This window comes from Bidens hawaiensis, unplaced genomic scaffold, assembly GCF_021521415.1.
Source record: "Bidens hawaiensis isolate Kalapana, Puna unplaced genomic scaffold, B.hawaiensis_p1.1 tig00001087_1, whole genome shotgun sequence".
Classification (NCBI taxonomy): domain Eukaryota; kingdom Viridiplantae; phylum Streptophyta; class Magnoliopsida; order Asterales; family Asteraceae; genus Bidens; species Bidens hawaiensis.
In genome coordinates this window covers 1,390,828-1,405,949 of record NW_027491062.1, presented here as the reverse complement: position 1 = coordinate 1,405,949, position 15,122 = coordinate 1,390,828, and the positions used below count along the sequence as shown (strand labels likewise).

General features: G+C 42.3%; 2 protein-coding genes across 2 annotated transcripts in view; both read right to left on the bottom strand.

The window, feature by feature from the left end:
• LOC143558436 (nicotinate N-methyltransferase 1-like) overlaps nucleotides 1-15,122 on the bottom strand; it is an 80,163-nt gene that overhangs the window by 8,704 nt on the left and 56,337 nt on the right. The gene's annotated exons all lie outside the window — the stretch shown is intronic.
• Nucleotides 4,593-14,719, bottom strand: LOC143557119 (egg cell-secreted protein 1.4-like). Its single transcript, XM_077046272.1, has 3 exons — nucleotides 14,381-14,719; nucleotide 14,024; nucleotides 4,593-5,454 (listed from the first exon to the last, which is right to left on the bottom strand). The coding sequence occupies exons 1-3, from the start codon at nucleotides 14,666-14,668 to the stop codon at nucleotides 5,297-5,299; spliced, it is 447 nt and encodes a 148-aa protein (XP_076902387.1). The 5' UTR covers nucleotides 14,669-14,719; the 3' UTR covers nucleotides 4,593-5,296.

Here is a 15,122-nt window from a genome sequence, read left to right as displayed (position 1 = left end):
ATATTCGAGTCGAACCGAACCGAGCGAACCCTTGCTCATTTCTTGTCTCGTTTACAAACCGAACCGAGCAGAGCGGCTCGTTTACAATCGAGCGAAAAAATGAGCGAGCAATTTCCGAGCGAGCGCCGAGCGAGTGTCGAGCGACAAGCGGTTTGAACGGCCCTAGTTCGGGAATTCAAATGAAAATGTTCATAAGGCTATTGGAAACAAACTTTGACAACAGGAGCCGAATACATTCAATTTTAAACATTTTTTTCTTTTTGAATGGCTCATTCAATTTGAAACACAATTTGTTGTTAGGCTGTTATAGATGGTGGGGGCATTCAAGCCTCTCTACCATGCCTGAAGAAACACCAGTCGAACCCCGACAGATTACGAGTAACCTGAGGGTTAGATAGACGTTTCCCACGAGGGGTTAATTCCGGCAAGATGGTTCTTCCGATAACCTGCAAAACAGACACCGTGAGCTCGTCACTAAGAAAGGGGGGGGTTCCTCCTTGTGACCACCCTCCGGCGTGAGAATCAGTCTATATTACTCTTTGAATATAAAAGTATGTTATTAATACTAGAGCAGTTATCAGGTAAATTATACAAGATATTAGATGATGAAATGATATTACCATTTGATGTCTTTTATAGCCGAATGTGGGTTTCCAAGGAGGTTTAGCCGGCCTACTACTCTGCCAATTTCAAATGAAAATGTTCATAAGGCTATTGGAAACAAACTTTGACAACAGGAGCCGAATACATTCAATTTTAAACATTTTTTTCTTTTTGAATGGCTCATTCAATTTAAAACACAATTTGTTGTTAGGCTGTTATAGATGGTGGGGGCATTCAAGCCTCTCTACCATGCCATATCAACGTCATATATTCTCTAATAAACGTTTATGTTTAAAGTATTATTACTTTAATTAATTTTTTGTTTATATATTACGTTTTTTAGAAAAACTCGTGTCGTCTCTAATAAATAAAACACAAAATAATATCGATTATTTTTAAATTATTGTAAATTGTACTGTACAATATCTTTGTACCAGAGTATAATAAATATATTGTTAAAGTTTTATTTTGATTATTTATTAACTAATGTACTTTATATTGAAAAAATAAAACTTTTTTTTTTCTGATTTTGCGCGCTTGCGTTGCTTCTTAATCATAGTTTATTATATTATTTGTGTTTTTTTTTAATTAAAATCTTCAAATATTCAGTTACTGCTTTTCAATATTTCCTATAAGTATTAATTATGGTTGTTTGATCACATTTAATTATTAACATCAAACCAAAATATAATACTACATTAATAGAATCATCAAAAAGTGAGAGAAAAATCATCAACAAACTTTTATTTATGTCTAACCAGGTGACTTATCGGGCGCGTTACGTCAGGCTGGTGATGCTTGATTGTTTGTACGTGCACTGTGGCAGCAAGCCAATACGAATTTAGTAGGTATTGGGTTACGTAACCGGAACTAAACAAAAAAACTTAATTCGTCAACACCTAGATGCATCAAATAAAAATATTATAAACAAAAATAAACACGTGTTGAGGCGGAGACCCAGCGTGAATATGATATAATAGCGACACTTGTATAGCTTATGATACGAAAAATAACATATGTAAAACGATGTTTATGTGGTCGGTAAAACACGAACATTGCGGCATCGAGTCGACGTGAATTTGATATGTATCAAATTGGTTTGTTGCGGTATCGGAATTTAAACCCAGATAATAATTTCAACAAATTCACATATTTAAAAAAAAGCAAACAAAATTATATAAAAAAACAAAAAAATATTCAAAGAAAGAAAGTATTCACATAAACAAAAAATATTATCAAAAAGGTGATAGAGATGTGCCTTGATTGATAGAGATGCGTCTTGAACTTGCATATCTTTTTTCTAATTTTCTAAAGCTTTAATAATTGATTAAATATTAAAATAATTTACAATAAAACTAAACTAATAAAATATATAAAAAAAAAGTTTTTGTTACACCAAACTTTTTAATTATAGATAATATATAAATCATATTGTTTGCCACATTTTGCTTAATCATGTAATGTTTTAAATTCTTACAAACTACCCGCCTGATTTACATCGGACTCAAGCTAATTATTAAATATTTTTGTAGAGATCATTTGAGTTTGTATAAAGCAAATATTTCGGTCGCCAAATGTAACACCTTAAAATTGATACCTACTATATGACGTTTACCGAAATATGTTCTCAATTTTTACGATACTATACCTACAAAGACACGTCACACAAGGTGACATTCATGACAAATTTTTCAGCAATATATTTTGTACAAAAGTGAGTAAAACCATTGTCGTCTAAAGTTTAAACCTCGTCACGGGATGATTAAGTTAAAACGCTTACAATTAAATATAAATTACTAAGTATATAGTTTTCGCCTAACCCGATCCGTGAATATGAACATCCCTACCGCCGAATGCAAGTACAGGATATTAAAGAGGCATATTTATGGATTAAAAAGAGAGAAAATGCAATTGGTTGAGTGCCTCACTAGGGTAGATGGAGAAGTTTCGAAACAAAACTTTATGTAAAGCTGTTTTAGTTTGTTTGTTTGTTTGTTTGTTGTAGAGGTGGCGATGTACTCTTTTGTCTTTTTGGAAGATTTTTTTTCTTTTTTTTTTTGGGTGGGGGAGGGGTTAGCTATTTATTTCGATGTTTAGTTGGAATAACAATGGTATCGGGTGTCTAAGAAAAAAAAAATAGAACACAGACCGTAATGCGTTCAACCAAACCGTAATTAATAACCCGTTATTATTATCATTATGATCATTACCATGGTAAGAAATGTGAAATGACTAAAATAAATAAATATAAAAACATAAATAATAATAATAAAACAATGTGTATGTAACTAGTTATAATGGATCCTATTAAAAGAAATAGAACTAAACAAGAATGTGACACAAATAAACGCAGTACGTGGGTGAGAAAACAAAACAATGTATTTCAGATTGACCGGACGTTGACCCCGGTGTCTTACCTACCTGTTCACTAGTTGGACAAGCAAACAAGTCGAATCTAATTTAAAATAGGATAATATAATAAATAATAGACAAAATATGTATGTACATATAAACTTAATTTTTTTCGTTTTGATGTGTATTGTCAATTCCAATACTAACAGCGTGCACATCCCTTCATCTTTTTTATAAATTTATCAATTATTTTAAAAAAATGCATACATTTGATCCACTATTTTTATCTTTACCTTATTAATAAACACTTATTATATCCTGTTTTTATACACTCATAACAATTTGATAGCGATGAATATTAGTTCATATAAGAAAAGCTATTGTAGCGATTTTCAAGATATAGAGTGACAGAGAAACGAGGATGGGATGTAGTGAGTTTTTAATTGATTTTTGAAAAAAATCAAGATATGGGAAGAATTTATTGATGGAATATTTAACTATAAGACAAACTTTATAAAGAATAATAAAAGTGAAAAAACAAATAAAATCAAGTAAAAAAAAGTTGAAAATGACCCTTAACAAAATGTCAAATCAACATATTTCAAAATTAACTCAAAGATAAAAAAAATGGACATCTTCTACCATTTTGTAACTATCTAATCGGCAATCACTTTTGTAACAGAGAACTAATTCGAAAAAGGACCAGGATCATGCCGGAACGGAAAAAAGTAATGACAGGGTGATAGTGACTTTTATAGATTTTAAATTACCAGACTACACATAATCTTATATTTACTATAAAACCGAGACAACCATATTCCAACTTACAACAGTACCCCTATTATTATTCTCTCTATTTTTCTGTATATCTCTAGTTTGTATCATCTAGCAAAATGAAACTATGTTCAATCAACATTCCTTGCTGTCAACCCCAACAAGCTGCCGATGACAACCCAAAATGCAACTCTACATATGGAAAACCAAAGTTTCATCATCATGCTTAGGTATATTCATCATAGATTATTCTTTTAAAACCGTTGAAACTATTAAGTTAGTAAAAAAAATGAATACTTAAAATTATTAAATATTTAACTAATTAACTAAGGTGTTTATAAGAACTTTAATCAACAGTATTGTTTATTCGTAAATGGAGACCATTTTATATTTTACTGTGTTAGAATCTTGTGATGAAGCCTGGATAAATTTTAATATATATGCTTAGTAATAAAAAAGGGTTATTTCAAAAAATAAATCATCCTCAGCTTGAATAAACCCGTATATTTGACGTGTTGAATAAAATATTATGTAATATGTTAACACATGTGGTCGTCAAAATACGTATATAAAAAATGAACTTTAACGTTACAGTTATTAATTTTGTTAAATAATTTCAAAACAATTTTTAACAGAGTATTAACTTTTTTTCATTTTATTAATTTTGTTAAAGTGTATTCGGTCATTTAAATAAGATGCATATAAAAAAGTAATAACTAAATTCGTATTTTTACCATTCAAACCACCCAATTACATTAAATGTTTAAAAATATTAAAAAAAACAATAAAAAGAGAATTTTTATCATGATTTTTTTATTTTTTATTAATCTGTTAACAAACATAATTATTAACTTTGTAATATTTAGAGACATAATTATAAGCTTTTAAGTAGAAGAAATCATATTCTCTTGAGAACTTTTGAATGAAGACTGAATGTAATGAATGAAATAGATAAAGGATTAAAGGTCGGAGACGGCCCTAATTAGCATTTTTTTTAATAAATGTATCTGACTCATTGGATTTGTTAAGTCATTCGAAAAAAGTTTTGGGTTAACAAATATGATGTCTAAAATTTGAAAAGCCTTTAAAGCCCATTCTGTTTCTAAAATTTGAAAAGTCTCTGATTTACAGTTTCTCAAAAACTTTATTCGTTCCTCAAACATATTGATAAAATTATATAAAATAAAAATTTACCTTTGTATGTGTTAGACGATGACGTTTTCAACAGCTATATTATATCTTACAAATTTGATCATTACACTTATTTCTTTTTTATTGCAAAAAATGATATCCTTGAATATTTCTTAGAATTTACACTAATTTTAAATGTTTATTTTACTAATTCTTTGGCTCATTGGGAGCGTGTTTCTAGTTACATATATATTTTTTTTCCCAACTAATTATGCAGGTGGTTAAAAATTGTTGATGCACACCATACAGACAGACGTAATTTTAATAAAAAAATTGAAAGCTAGAAAACCATGCATAACAAAAGCCCTTTATTATATTATTTATCATCATAGTGCTTTAATCTAAGAACAACAAAAAACAAGCATGATTTGTATAACTACTGGAGAGTGGCATTGGCGCTATGTGGCGGAGGCGCAACGGTTGGAGCTGCAGGCGGAGGCGGGGTGGTGGGAATATCACCATCATCAGAAACATCACAATAACCGCGTAGTATATCACCTTCCTCTGTAGTGAAACCAAGTGACCCCATCAAAGCTGGTGAAGAGGTAGGTCCCAGCAGAGCCCAGTTGGACCCGCAAGACTCACCTTAAACAGGGACGTCTGCGCAGATACCAACTGGATCCGCAGGACCAACCATGCTCAGAGACGTGACGTCCTTACGCGCAGTACGCAAGCTGTTCCCGCAGGAAATGCCTCCCAATGGTGAAGGACTCTGCCTGTTCCCGCAGCTGCGGATACAAGCCATCAGGGAAGGCCACCCGCGCAGCAAGGCTACACGCACAAGGCACTTAGCTCTCAATCACTCAGTGTCACCTGAAGGAATGAGCAAAGCCGGGAACAATCCCGCACAACGGCGGGAGGGGGAATACTCCCGCCCAACTAAGCCAGTCCGTACGATACGGGAAGATCTTCTGTACTGTACCTGACGAGGTATGGGCAAAAGATCTGACTAAAGATACGACAGCTTATTGACAACAGTATGGCGAGCAGCATGCTCCTGTACTGTATGTCACTATTAGCCGCTGCCTACTCACCAACTACTGCCATACCACGTGCATAGCCGGCAGTTGGTGGAAAAGGAATAGTACACAGCAGGCCTGGTCACTATCAGCCGCTGCCTACCCACCAACTACCAGCAGGGCACGTGCGTAGGCCACTGTTGGTGGAACAGGAACACTGTTGCAGCCGGCCACACCTCCTTGGAAACCTACCTTCGGCTATAAATACCACAAATGGTATGACCATCTCATCTTATCATATCTTATCACATTATCATCATATTATACCTGATATCTGCTCTAGCAATCTCTTAATATACTTTTATATTTAAAGAGCAATCTAGTCTGATTCTCACGCCGGAGGGTGGTCACAAGGAGGAACCCCCCCCCCTTCTCAGTGACGAGCTCACGGTGTCTGTTTTGCAGGTTATCAGAAGAACCATCTTCCAAGGGTCTAACCCCTCGTGGGAAACATCTATCTAATCCCCAGGTTACCAGTAATCTGCCCGGGGTCCGGTTAGTGTTTCTTCATTGGCGCCATCCGTGCATAAAGCTAGAACTTTATTTTTCTCCAGTTTTTTCAAACTTCTACAAAGATGGTTAGAGAAATTCCGGTAACCACAACCCCAGCTACTGGGGTGAATACCGGTAACACAGTTTTTACAAACACTACCCCGGTTACCCAAGCCGGGGCAAGTGAAGTAAATTTTACGAACACTACCCCAGTTACTCAGGCTGGGGCAAGTGCAGTAAATGATCGCCTACTGGGATCCACTGATACCCAGTTTGAGAAACGAAGACTCCCCCGCCAAACTCTCGATGAAGTTAAGGCATGGGCGGAGGCAAGACAAAAGGAATTCCAGGCTGAGTTGGACGAACGCTTGCGTTCCGTACAACAGGCCGACGAATTCGAATACTGGGAGGATGACTCGGAGGAATCCGAATCCGACGCGAACCCTCGCCATAGGGCAAAAGGGAAGCGTAAGGAAATGGAATCCCAACCGAAAAGGCATTTTGGACAAGCCTTCAAACCAAAAAGCACAGGTGGAAGTCCACGAGACTTCTCCAAAACGTTCAGACCAAACGTAGCAAATGCGGGAACGTCCAAATTTGCAAGGGACATTGCGGAAGCAATCGCCCCAAAGAGTGCCAAACAAATGCCTAACATAGGCACATATGACGGTATATCTGATCCAGACGATCATTTGAACAGGTTCATAGCGGGGGCAACCGTCAGCAATTGGACGGAACCCACGTGGTGTTACATGTTCCAAATGACGCTTGTTGGGGATGCTAGAGCTTGGTTTGATCGCCTACCGGTCAACCACATCTACGACTGGGCAGACTTTCAGCAGAAGTTTAGCCAACACTTCAGCCAGCAACGGAAGTATACCGAGGAGCAATGGACAATCCTCAAATGCATACGAGAAGAAGATGAATCTCTGCCAAACTTCATCACTCGCTTCAACTCAAAGAAGCTAAGTTTGGGCAATATCAGCGAAGATCTTGTTCGCGCTGCCTTCATCCAGGGCGCGCATGACCCAGAGCTCATCCGCACCCTAACGGGTAAAGATGGCATGCCATCCACATGGGATGCCATTATGACAGCAGCAAAACGCTATGCGGAAACGGAGAAGCAACTGGGTAGAGATCTCCCACAGAGCACAAACCTCTACACTCAGAAGACGAGAGAAGACAACGTCCTCACCGCCCGACTAAATAAAAAGCGGAAGCAAGGCATTTGGCAGTCAAGGGTAAACTTTGACACCTCATCCGGCTTGCAACATCGATTGGACGGAAGGGATAATGCACAGCCGCACCGGAACTCCAGATGGACGCCACTCAGCAAAAGCGTCACTGAGATATTCGCCACTGAAGAGCTCCCGTGGCCAAAGCCTCCAATAATCCGACATCGTCACGATGCTGATATGAGCAAATACTGTGACTTTCACAAGACAAAAGGCCACAACACTGAAGAATGCACAGACGTAAAAGACATGGTCGAAGCATTTGTCAGAGATGGGACGCTCGCGCACCTCGTGGCGCAATAAAAGCTGAGCAGGCGGGTGCGTGTAGAACCCCAGCCGGGGAAAACACGAATAAGAATTCCAGCTTCAATGTCGAGACTACATGCTGCGTAAAGAAAGAGATCCCGAACCAGGTGCGTATCGGCTCGATGGCACTCCCATCCCAACATGGAAGGGAGCTCATTTACACAGTTTGCATGTAGATCAATTCCAACTTGTAAAGGAAAGGCCAAGAGCCACTTCTAATGGAAATGATTCTCTTTAGAACATCGAAGCTGATGATTTTACATTTATACTTTTCTGAACACTAATATGCCGGCTTTCACCGAATAATTACGTGAAGAATCGTGACATGGGGAAGACGGCAAAAGACCGCATAAACCCAAAAAGGACAAAACCTTCACGCAGAACAGTTGAAGGGGAAAAGTTCAGCACCCAAAAATGAAAGTGCCGGTCTATCCGCACGAATCATAACGAGGAAACTGAATAATAACCTATCAACAACCGCGCGTCGAACGGTTAAACTATGCAACACTGGTGACGGCATTCACATTACGTAAAGTCGTTGCGTGGGAAGGCGGTCCTACCCGCACGAACCCAATAACGTGACAAACCTACACGCAGGTCAGATAAGGGTAAAGTTTTGCCATCCTACTAAGTGCAAGTGACAGTTCTACCCGCACAATCACGAAAGAGGAAGCAAAACTTCACACCTATTATCAACCACGTTCAAAGGTTAACTTATCCTCAAAAGATGAGGAAAACCTACACGCAGGTCAGATAAGGGTAAAGTTTTGCCATCCTACTAAGTGCAAGTGACGGTTCTACCCGCACAATCACGAAAGAGGAAGCAAAACTTCACACCTATTATCAACCACGTTCAAAGGTTAACTTATCCTCAAAAGATGAGGAAAACCTACACGCAGGTCAGATGAAGGTTAAAGTTTAGCCATCCTACTAAGTGCAAGTGACGGTTCTACCCGCACAATCACGAAAGAGGAAGCAAAACTTTAACCCATTATCAACCACGTTCAACAGGTTAACTTATTCTAAACACTTGGAAAATTGCTAATTTAAACTAAGTATGCAAGTCATAAGTTTATAAAGCAAGGAACCCAAAGGAAATAACAATCTTATACGCAAAAAGATTTATATTTCACAAATGAACTATTACAAGAATGGCCGGGTAACTACCCGCCTACGAAAAGAAAAAATAAATACATCTGTACAAGACTATCCTAACAGTGGGAAGGGATCTTCAGGATCAAGCTTCAGGGCCGCTTCCACTTGGACCCGCTCCATCAGAAGAACGGGGCGGTTCGAGGAAAGCTTTAAGGATAGCTAACCCATCATCAGCAGCAGCTACTTGGTTCACCTTCTCCACCACTGGATGCGGGAAGGCAGCGTATTGATTTACTGCTTGGTCATATATGGCTTCAGTATCAACATTGTACAAAGGGAAGTTGGAAGGCGGGAAGCCTTTCTCAACGAACCCTAGACCAAGCAGGAAGCCAGCCCGTTCCCCATCCTCGTGAGAAGCGTTGAGGGCTGCGCTCATAGCATCGTCGTAGGATGTCTCTGAGAAGACCCGATGCACAACCTACAAAAGAAAATATACAAGTGTCAAAACACCTTTTCTATGTACAAAGGAAAGCGTTAAGACATGAAAGCTTACCTGAGGCAACGCTTCTCGAAGAAGCCATTCCTTGGCAACCAGAGCTTCTTGGAGGGCGGCTTGAGCTTGGGTGCGGGCGCGTTCGGCTTCGCTTTTATTGAGGTTGGCAAGTAGCACTTCCTTTGCAGCAGCCTCTTCAACGCCCTTAAGCTTCCGCTCGGTGTGGTCAAGCACGCCCCTCTGGTCCAGGATCTCTTGGAGCTTCTTGGCATCTTCCATCGCCAAGGCATCATGAGCACGTTGGAGAGCCTCTAATTTGGCCTTGAGCTCCTCGTTCTCCACGCGTAAAGGCTCAGCAACGGCTTCAGCCTTGGTGGCCCTCTCAGTTGCGTTCCTCGCAGTCTCCTTAGCCAGCCGAAGCTGTTCGTTAACAGCTTGGGCAGCCTTGGAGCGGGCCTCGAGTCGCGCTTGAACTTCAACCTCGAGGGCCTTGAAGGCCTTCTCCTTCTTCGCAGCAGCTGCGGCCAACCGTTGGTTCTCCTCCCGAAGAGCCCGCGCCTGAGATACGTCCTTGGCGCGAGCTGCTTTCAACTTGTCGTTTTCACGACAAAGCAGCTCGACGCGCGGCTGCATCCGGGCCTGGAGAACCCGAAGCTCATTGGTTAGCCTACCCTCCTGGTAGCTAGCCATGGCTTCCCCCAACGCACCATGAGGAGCAGCGTGGCGAGCCCAGTCCACGCACTCCACAGGGGTACGAAGGGTTGTTCCTCGGCGTATGTTCCATCGCGGAACATACACTTCATTGGAATCCGACACTGCAAAAAACAAAAAAGCAGTTAGGAAAAAGATGATAAAAAATAAAAGTGAAAAAGGGCCAAAGGAACCCTACGCACCTGTAGGGTCTATAACAGGCCGATAGCCGCCGAACCCATCACCTGAACCCAAAGGAAACCCATCCAAAAGGTCAGGCAGATGGGAAGGTGGCAAGGATTGGCGAGTACTCCCATGCGTACCTGATGAGCCGGCCGTCGGTGCCGGTGGCGGGGGCATGGTGGCAGCTGCCGCAGTCGCTGCCGCAGAATCCGCAGCAATCGTAACCGCCGGCTCGGTGAAAGATGCCGTAAAAATCGCACTCACGGCCGGCGGTGGCGTAAACTCGGCTGGAACAGTCGGCTCAGAGTGAGCAACTGAACCAGCGGGAGCAGGCGCAGGCGCCTGGGTCGACGCCTCAGGTAGGCTGACCAAGCCTACCGTCATCGGCGGAGAGGTAGTACTCGGCACTCCACCCTGGAATGCGTCAACATCCACGCCTGCACAAGAAGATAAGTGTCAATAAATTTATAGTGATAAATCTACAAAGATAAGAAGAATGTTTGTACTTACGGGTTTTCTTGAGCCTGAACGTACGGACGGGCGGGGATGAACCCGATGGAGCCGGTCTCTTGATGCCGGTCACCGTCGTCGTCGTTGGTTCTCCGGAGGTAACAGTCGTAGCCTCCGGAGCAGTGGTCTTCTCACCACCGGGGTGCCCCGCCACCTCTTCACTATCTGACTCGGTATCAGATAGAAGCACCGGATCAGCTGTGGAGGCCACCTTCTCCTTCCCTTTCCCGCCGGCAGCCTTCTTCTTCCGCACCAGCGGAGGACCATCTGCGGATTCCTCAGAAGAAGACAGGATGTAAGGAATTCCAGCAGCGGGACAGCATTGAGGGGTTGAGGATAGAATATCGCCTTACCTGGCCGCCGGTGGCTCAGGATCTCGTGGCCCAGCGGATAGACCTCCACAAACCGATCCGCCGTTTGCTCCAGGATGGGCAACTCATTCTCGTCTAGAGCACGAGTGCCCACCCGCACGGGACCGTCAGCTTCCCGCGGGTACAGGAGCGACTCCAAATCATTCCCCTCTAAAGAAAAGAAACAGTTAGAAGACAAACTAATATAAGCAAGAAAGACAAGACATACCATAAGGAATAGAGTTCAAACCGTATTCGAGAAGGATGGGAAACCGAGACGCCTCCTTCCATACCCGGCTCATCCCCAGCATCACCATCCCGGACTCCGCAAACCGGTAAACCGGAGATTGGACCCGGGATATCTTCGCGAACCATTCCGCCTCCTGGTAGCTGGAAGCGTGAAGGCTCGGAAGCGCTTGCCCCTTCTTAAACTTCATGGCAATGGGAATGGCGCGGGCAGAGATGTAGAAGAACTCCCGCTTCCACGATCGGAGACTGCGCTCGGTCACGCAGATCTTCAAACCCTTAATACGGGTTGTCAGGGTGTACCACCCCTGGATGCACCTCCAAGTATAGAAGGTCATCAGGCGGTCCACATAGGGCTCAATACCCAGAATCTGGCACACCCACTCGAAGTGCCGGATCTTGGCAATCGCCATCGGATGCAACTCGGTCAGGTGCACACCGTGCCTCTCCAGGACACGGTACACAAACTTTGTCAATGGGAACCTAAGGTTCCCATAAACAAAGAATGCAGCATATACCCCGATCTTGCCACTGGGGGCATCGTACACAGTCTGGTGGGGTTCAGGAAACTCAGGCTCAAGAGACTCAAGCATGAATTTCCTGACAACGTACTGGTACTGATCGACAGGTAGAGCACACTGGCACTCGCCAGCAGTACTCCTATCGTCGGCTACAGCTTCAGCATCATGAGAAGACATTTTGAAGAAGGAAGAAGGCGATTTCGGGAAAATGCTTGCCTGAAAAGGGGAGTATTTGCCGGAAATCGCTAAGAAGAAGAAGAGAGGTGAAAGTGTGGATTACAAAGAGGCCTCTCCCCCTTTATATACTAATCGCAATTAATGCGGTGAATTTAATGCGGAGGAGAGAGAAATCGAAGGTGCAATGAAACTATGACACGTGGCAAAAAGCAAGCTGGAAACAGCTGTTGAAAGGACGTGTGCCAGTAATTTCGCGGCCACGCGCCCGAAAAATCACGCCCTACGCCTGAAAAAGCGTCTGGAATGACCATATAATGTCACGTCACCATAACTTCCTGCACGTCCTGACACAGTCAGAAGAAACCGTCGCACGACATTTCAGAGGTTTGGACTGTTCCTATCTTTCCACCAACCTTTCAAATTTCAAAAATTCAAAATTTAAAAATATTAAAAAGTAAGCGGGAAAATACCCCTTACCTTGGCAAACAAGTAACCGTAAGACGGACGCGGGTACAGTGTAAAGGCAAAACCCTTCACATACCTAGCACCCGCAGGGAATTGAAGCCAAATATTCCTCGGCAACCAAGTAACTATAAGACGGATGCGGGTACAGTATAAAGGCAAAACCCTTCACATACCTAGCACCCGCAGGGAATTGACGCCAGGAATACCTTGGAAGTAAAGTAACCGTAAGACGAGCGCTGGTACAGTGTTAAGGCAAAACCCTTCACATACCTAGCGCTCCGCTGGGAATTGAAACCAAGAAGGATCTTCTGGGCAATGCTTGCGGAAACGGAAATAACATCCCCGCATAGCGGGAACGTCGAGAACTACGTTGTTTGAAGCTCCAGGATGGAATTGGTGGTTTTAACATAATTGATCACTATGTTCAAAACTACCAAAACCTCATGGAGAGTCCACACAAGTGGGACTCAACGCTCCTGACTCGCGAGGAGGTTACAGACCTACCCGCATCATACCCAAAGACCAAGCAGGAAACTCGGGAATTTCTGCAAGTGACAAGGACTTCTGCGGGAGGAATCCCCATGGAAAACCTTAAAAAACCCTTTTCAAAACCCTTTGCTTAAGTCCAAAAGTTCACCTCACTTTATTAAACACGCATGAGAAGAACATTGGACTGGGGGGACTTGAAGAGGTAGGTCCCAGCAGAGCCCAGTTGGACCCGCAAGACTCACCTTAAACAGGGACGTCTGCGCAGATACCAACTGGATCCGCAGGACCAACCATGCTCAGAGACGTGACGTCCTTACGCGCAGTACGCAAGCTGTTCCCGCAGGAAATGCCTCCCAATGGTGAAGGACTCTGCCTGTTCCCGCAGCTGCGGATACAAGCCATCAGGGAAGGCCACCCGCGCAGCAAGGCTACACGCACAAGGCACTTAGCTCTCAATCACTCAGTGTCACCTGAAGGAATGAGCAAAGCCGGGAACAATCCCGCACAACGGCGGGAGGGGGAATACTCCCGCCCAACTAAGCCAGTCCGTACGATACGGGAAGATCTTCTGTACTGTACCTGACGAGGTATGGGCAAAAGATCTGACTAAAGATACGACAGCTTATTGACAACAGTATGGCGAGCAGCATGCTCCTGTACTGTATGTCACTATTAGCCGCTGCCTACTCACCAACTACTGCCATACCACGTGCATAGCCGGCAGTTGGTGGAAAAGGAATAGTACACAGCAGGCCTGGTCACTATCAGCCGCTGCCTACCCACCAACTACCAGCAGGGCACGTGCGTAGGCCACTGTTGGTGGAACAGGAACACTGTTGCAGCCGGCCACACCTCCTTGGAAACCTACCTTCGGCTATAAATACCACAAATGGTATGACCATCTCATCTTATCATATCTTATCACATTATCATCATATTATACCTGATATCTGCTCTAGCAATCTCTTAATATACTTTTATATTTAAAGAGCAATCTAGTCTGATTCTCACGCCGGAGGGTGGTCACAAGGAGGAACCCCCCCCCCCTTCTCAGTGACGAGCTCACGGTGTCTGTTTTGCAGGTTATCAGAAGAACCATCTTCCAATGGTCTAACCCCTCGTGGGAAACATCTATCTAACCCCCAGGTTACCAGTAATCTGCCCGGGGTCCGGTTAGTGTTTCTTCAGCTGGCCAACACAACTTTTCAATTTTCTTAATCGCCCTACAGCAACCCGTCCCTAAATAAGTTTCTCCATTTAAAAAGAAAAGTATGATCTCCCTGGTGCAAGCATGGAGTTCAAGCAATGTTTCCCAACACCCCGGTGAACCGCCATCTTGATCGTTCTCGAGCTTGAGACGTGCCGCTAAGGATGGTGTGCCGATCGTTGTTGTGTTGGTTAGTGCCCTTGTGTGGACCAACATGGACATGGTTGCAAGAAGTAGGGCTAGTAGGACTACTGGAGAAGAGTAAGCCATTGTTGTAGTTGTGTGTTTTGGTTCGAGATGAAACGAGAGTGAATATATAGGAGATAGGTGGCGATGGGAGTTACTACTTCATTGGGAGGTCAAGGGATAAACAATAGTTAAACATCATTAATGATATATAATTTTGTAATAATAACATGTACTATTAAACTAGCAACAATGATAAACTTAATAAACTAAACATTAAAACACATAAATTCGGACAATTGTAGAACCAATCAATAGACGCTATCTCAAATCAAACGTTGTTAATATCAAGTAGAAGTTTTACTTAAATTTATTTGAATTATATCAAGTTCTACTTAATATTTAACGTTATCTTTTAACTTAAGCCAAAAGTTGCTAGCTACTTGAATGTTTTATGATTAATTAAGGTATAAAAATTAAATGTGTATTAAGGATAATTTATTGATTTTGTAAACATCTGGTAAGTTAGTTAACTGAA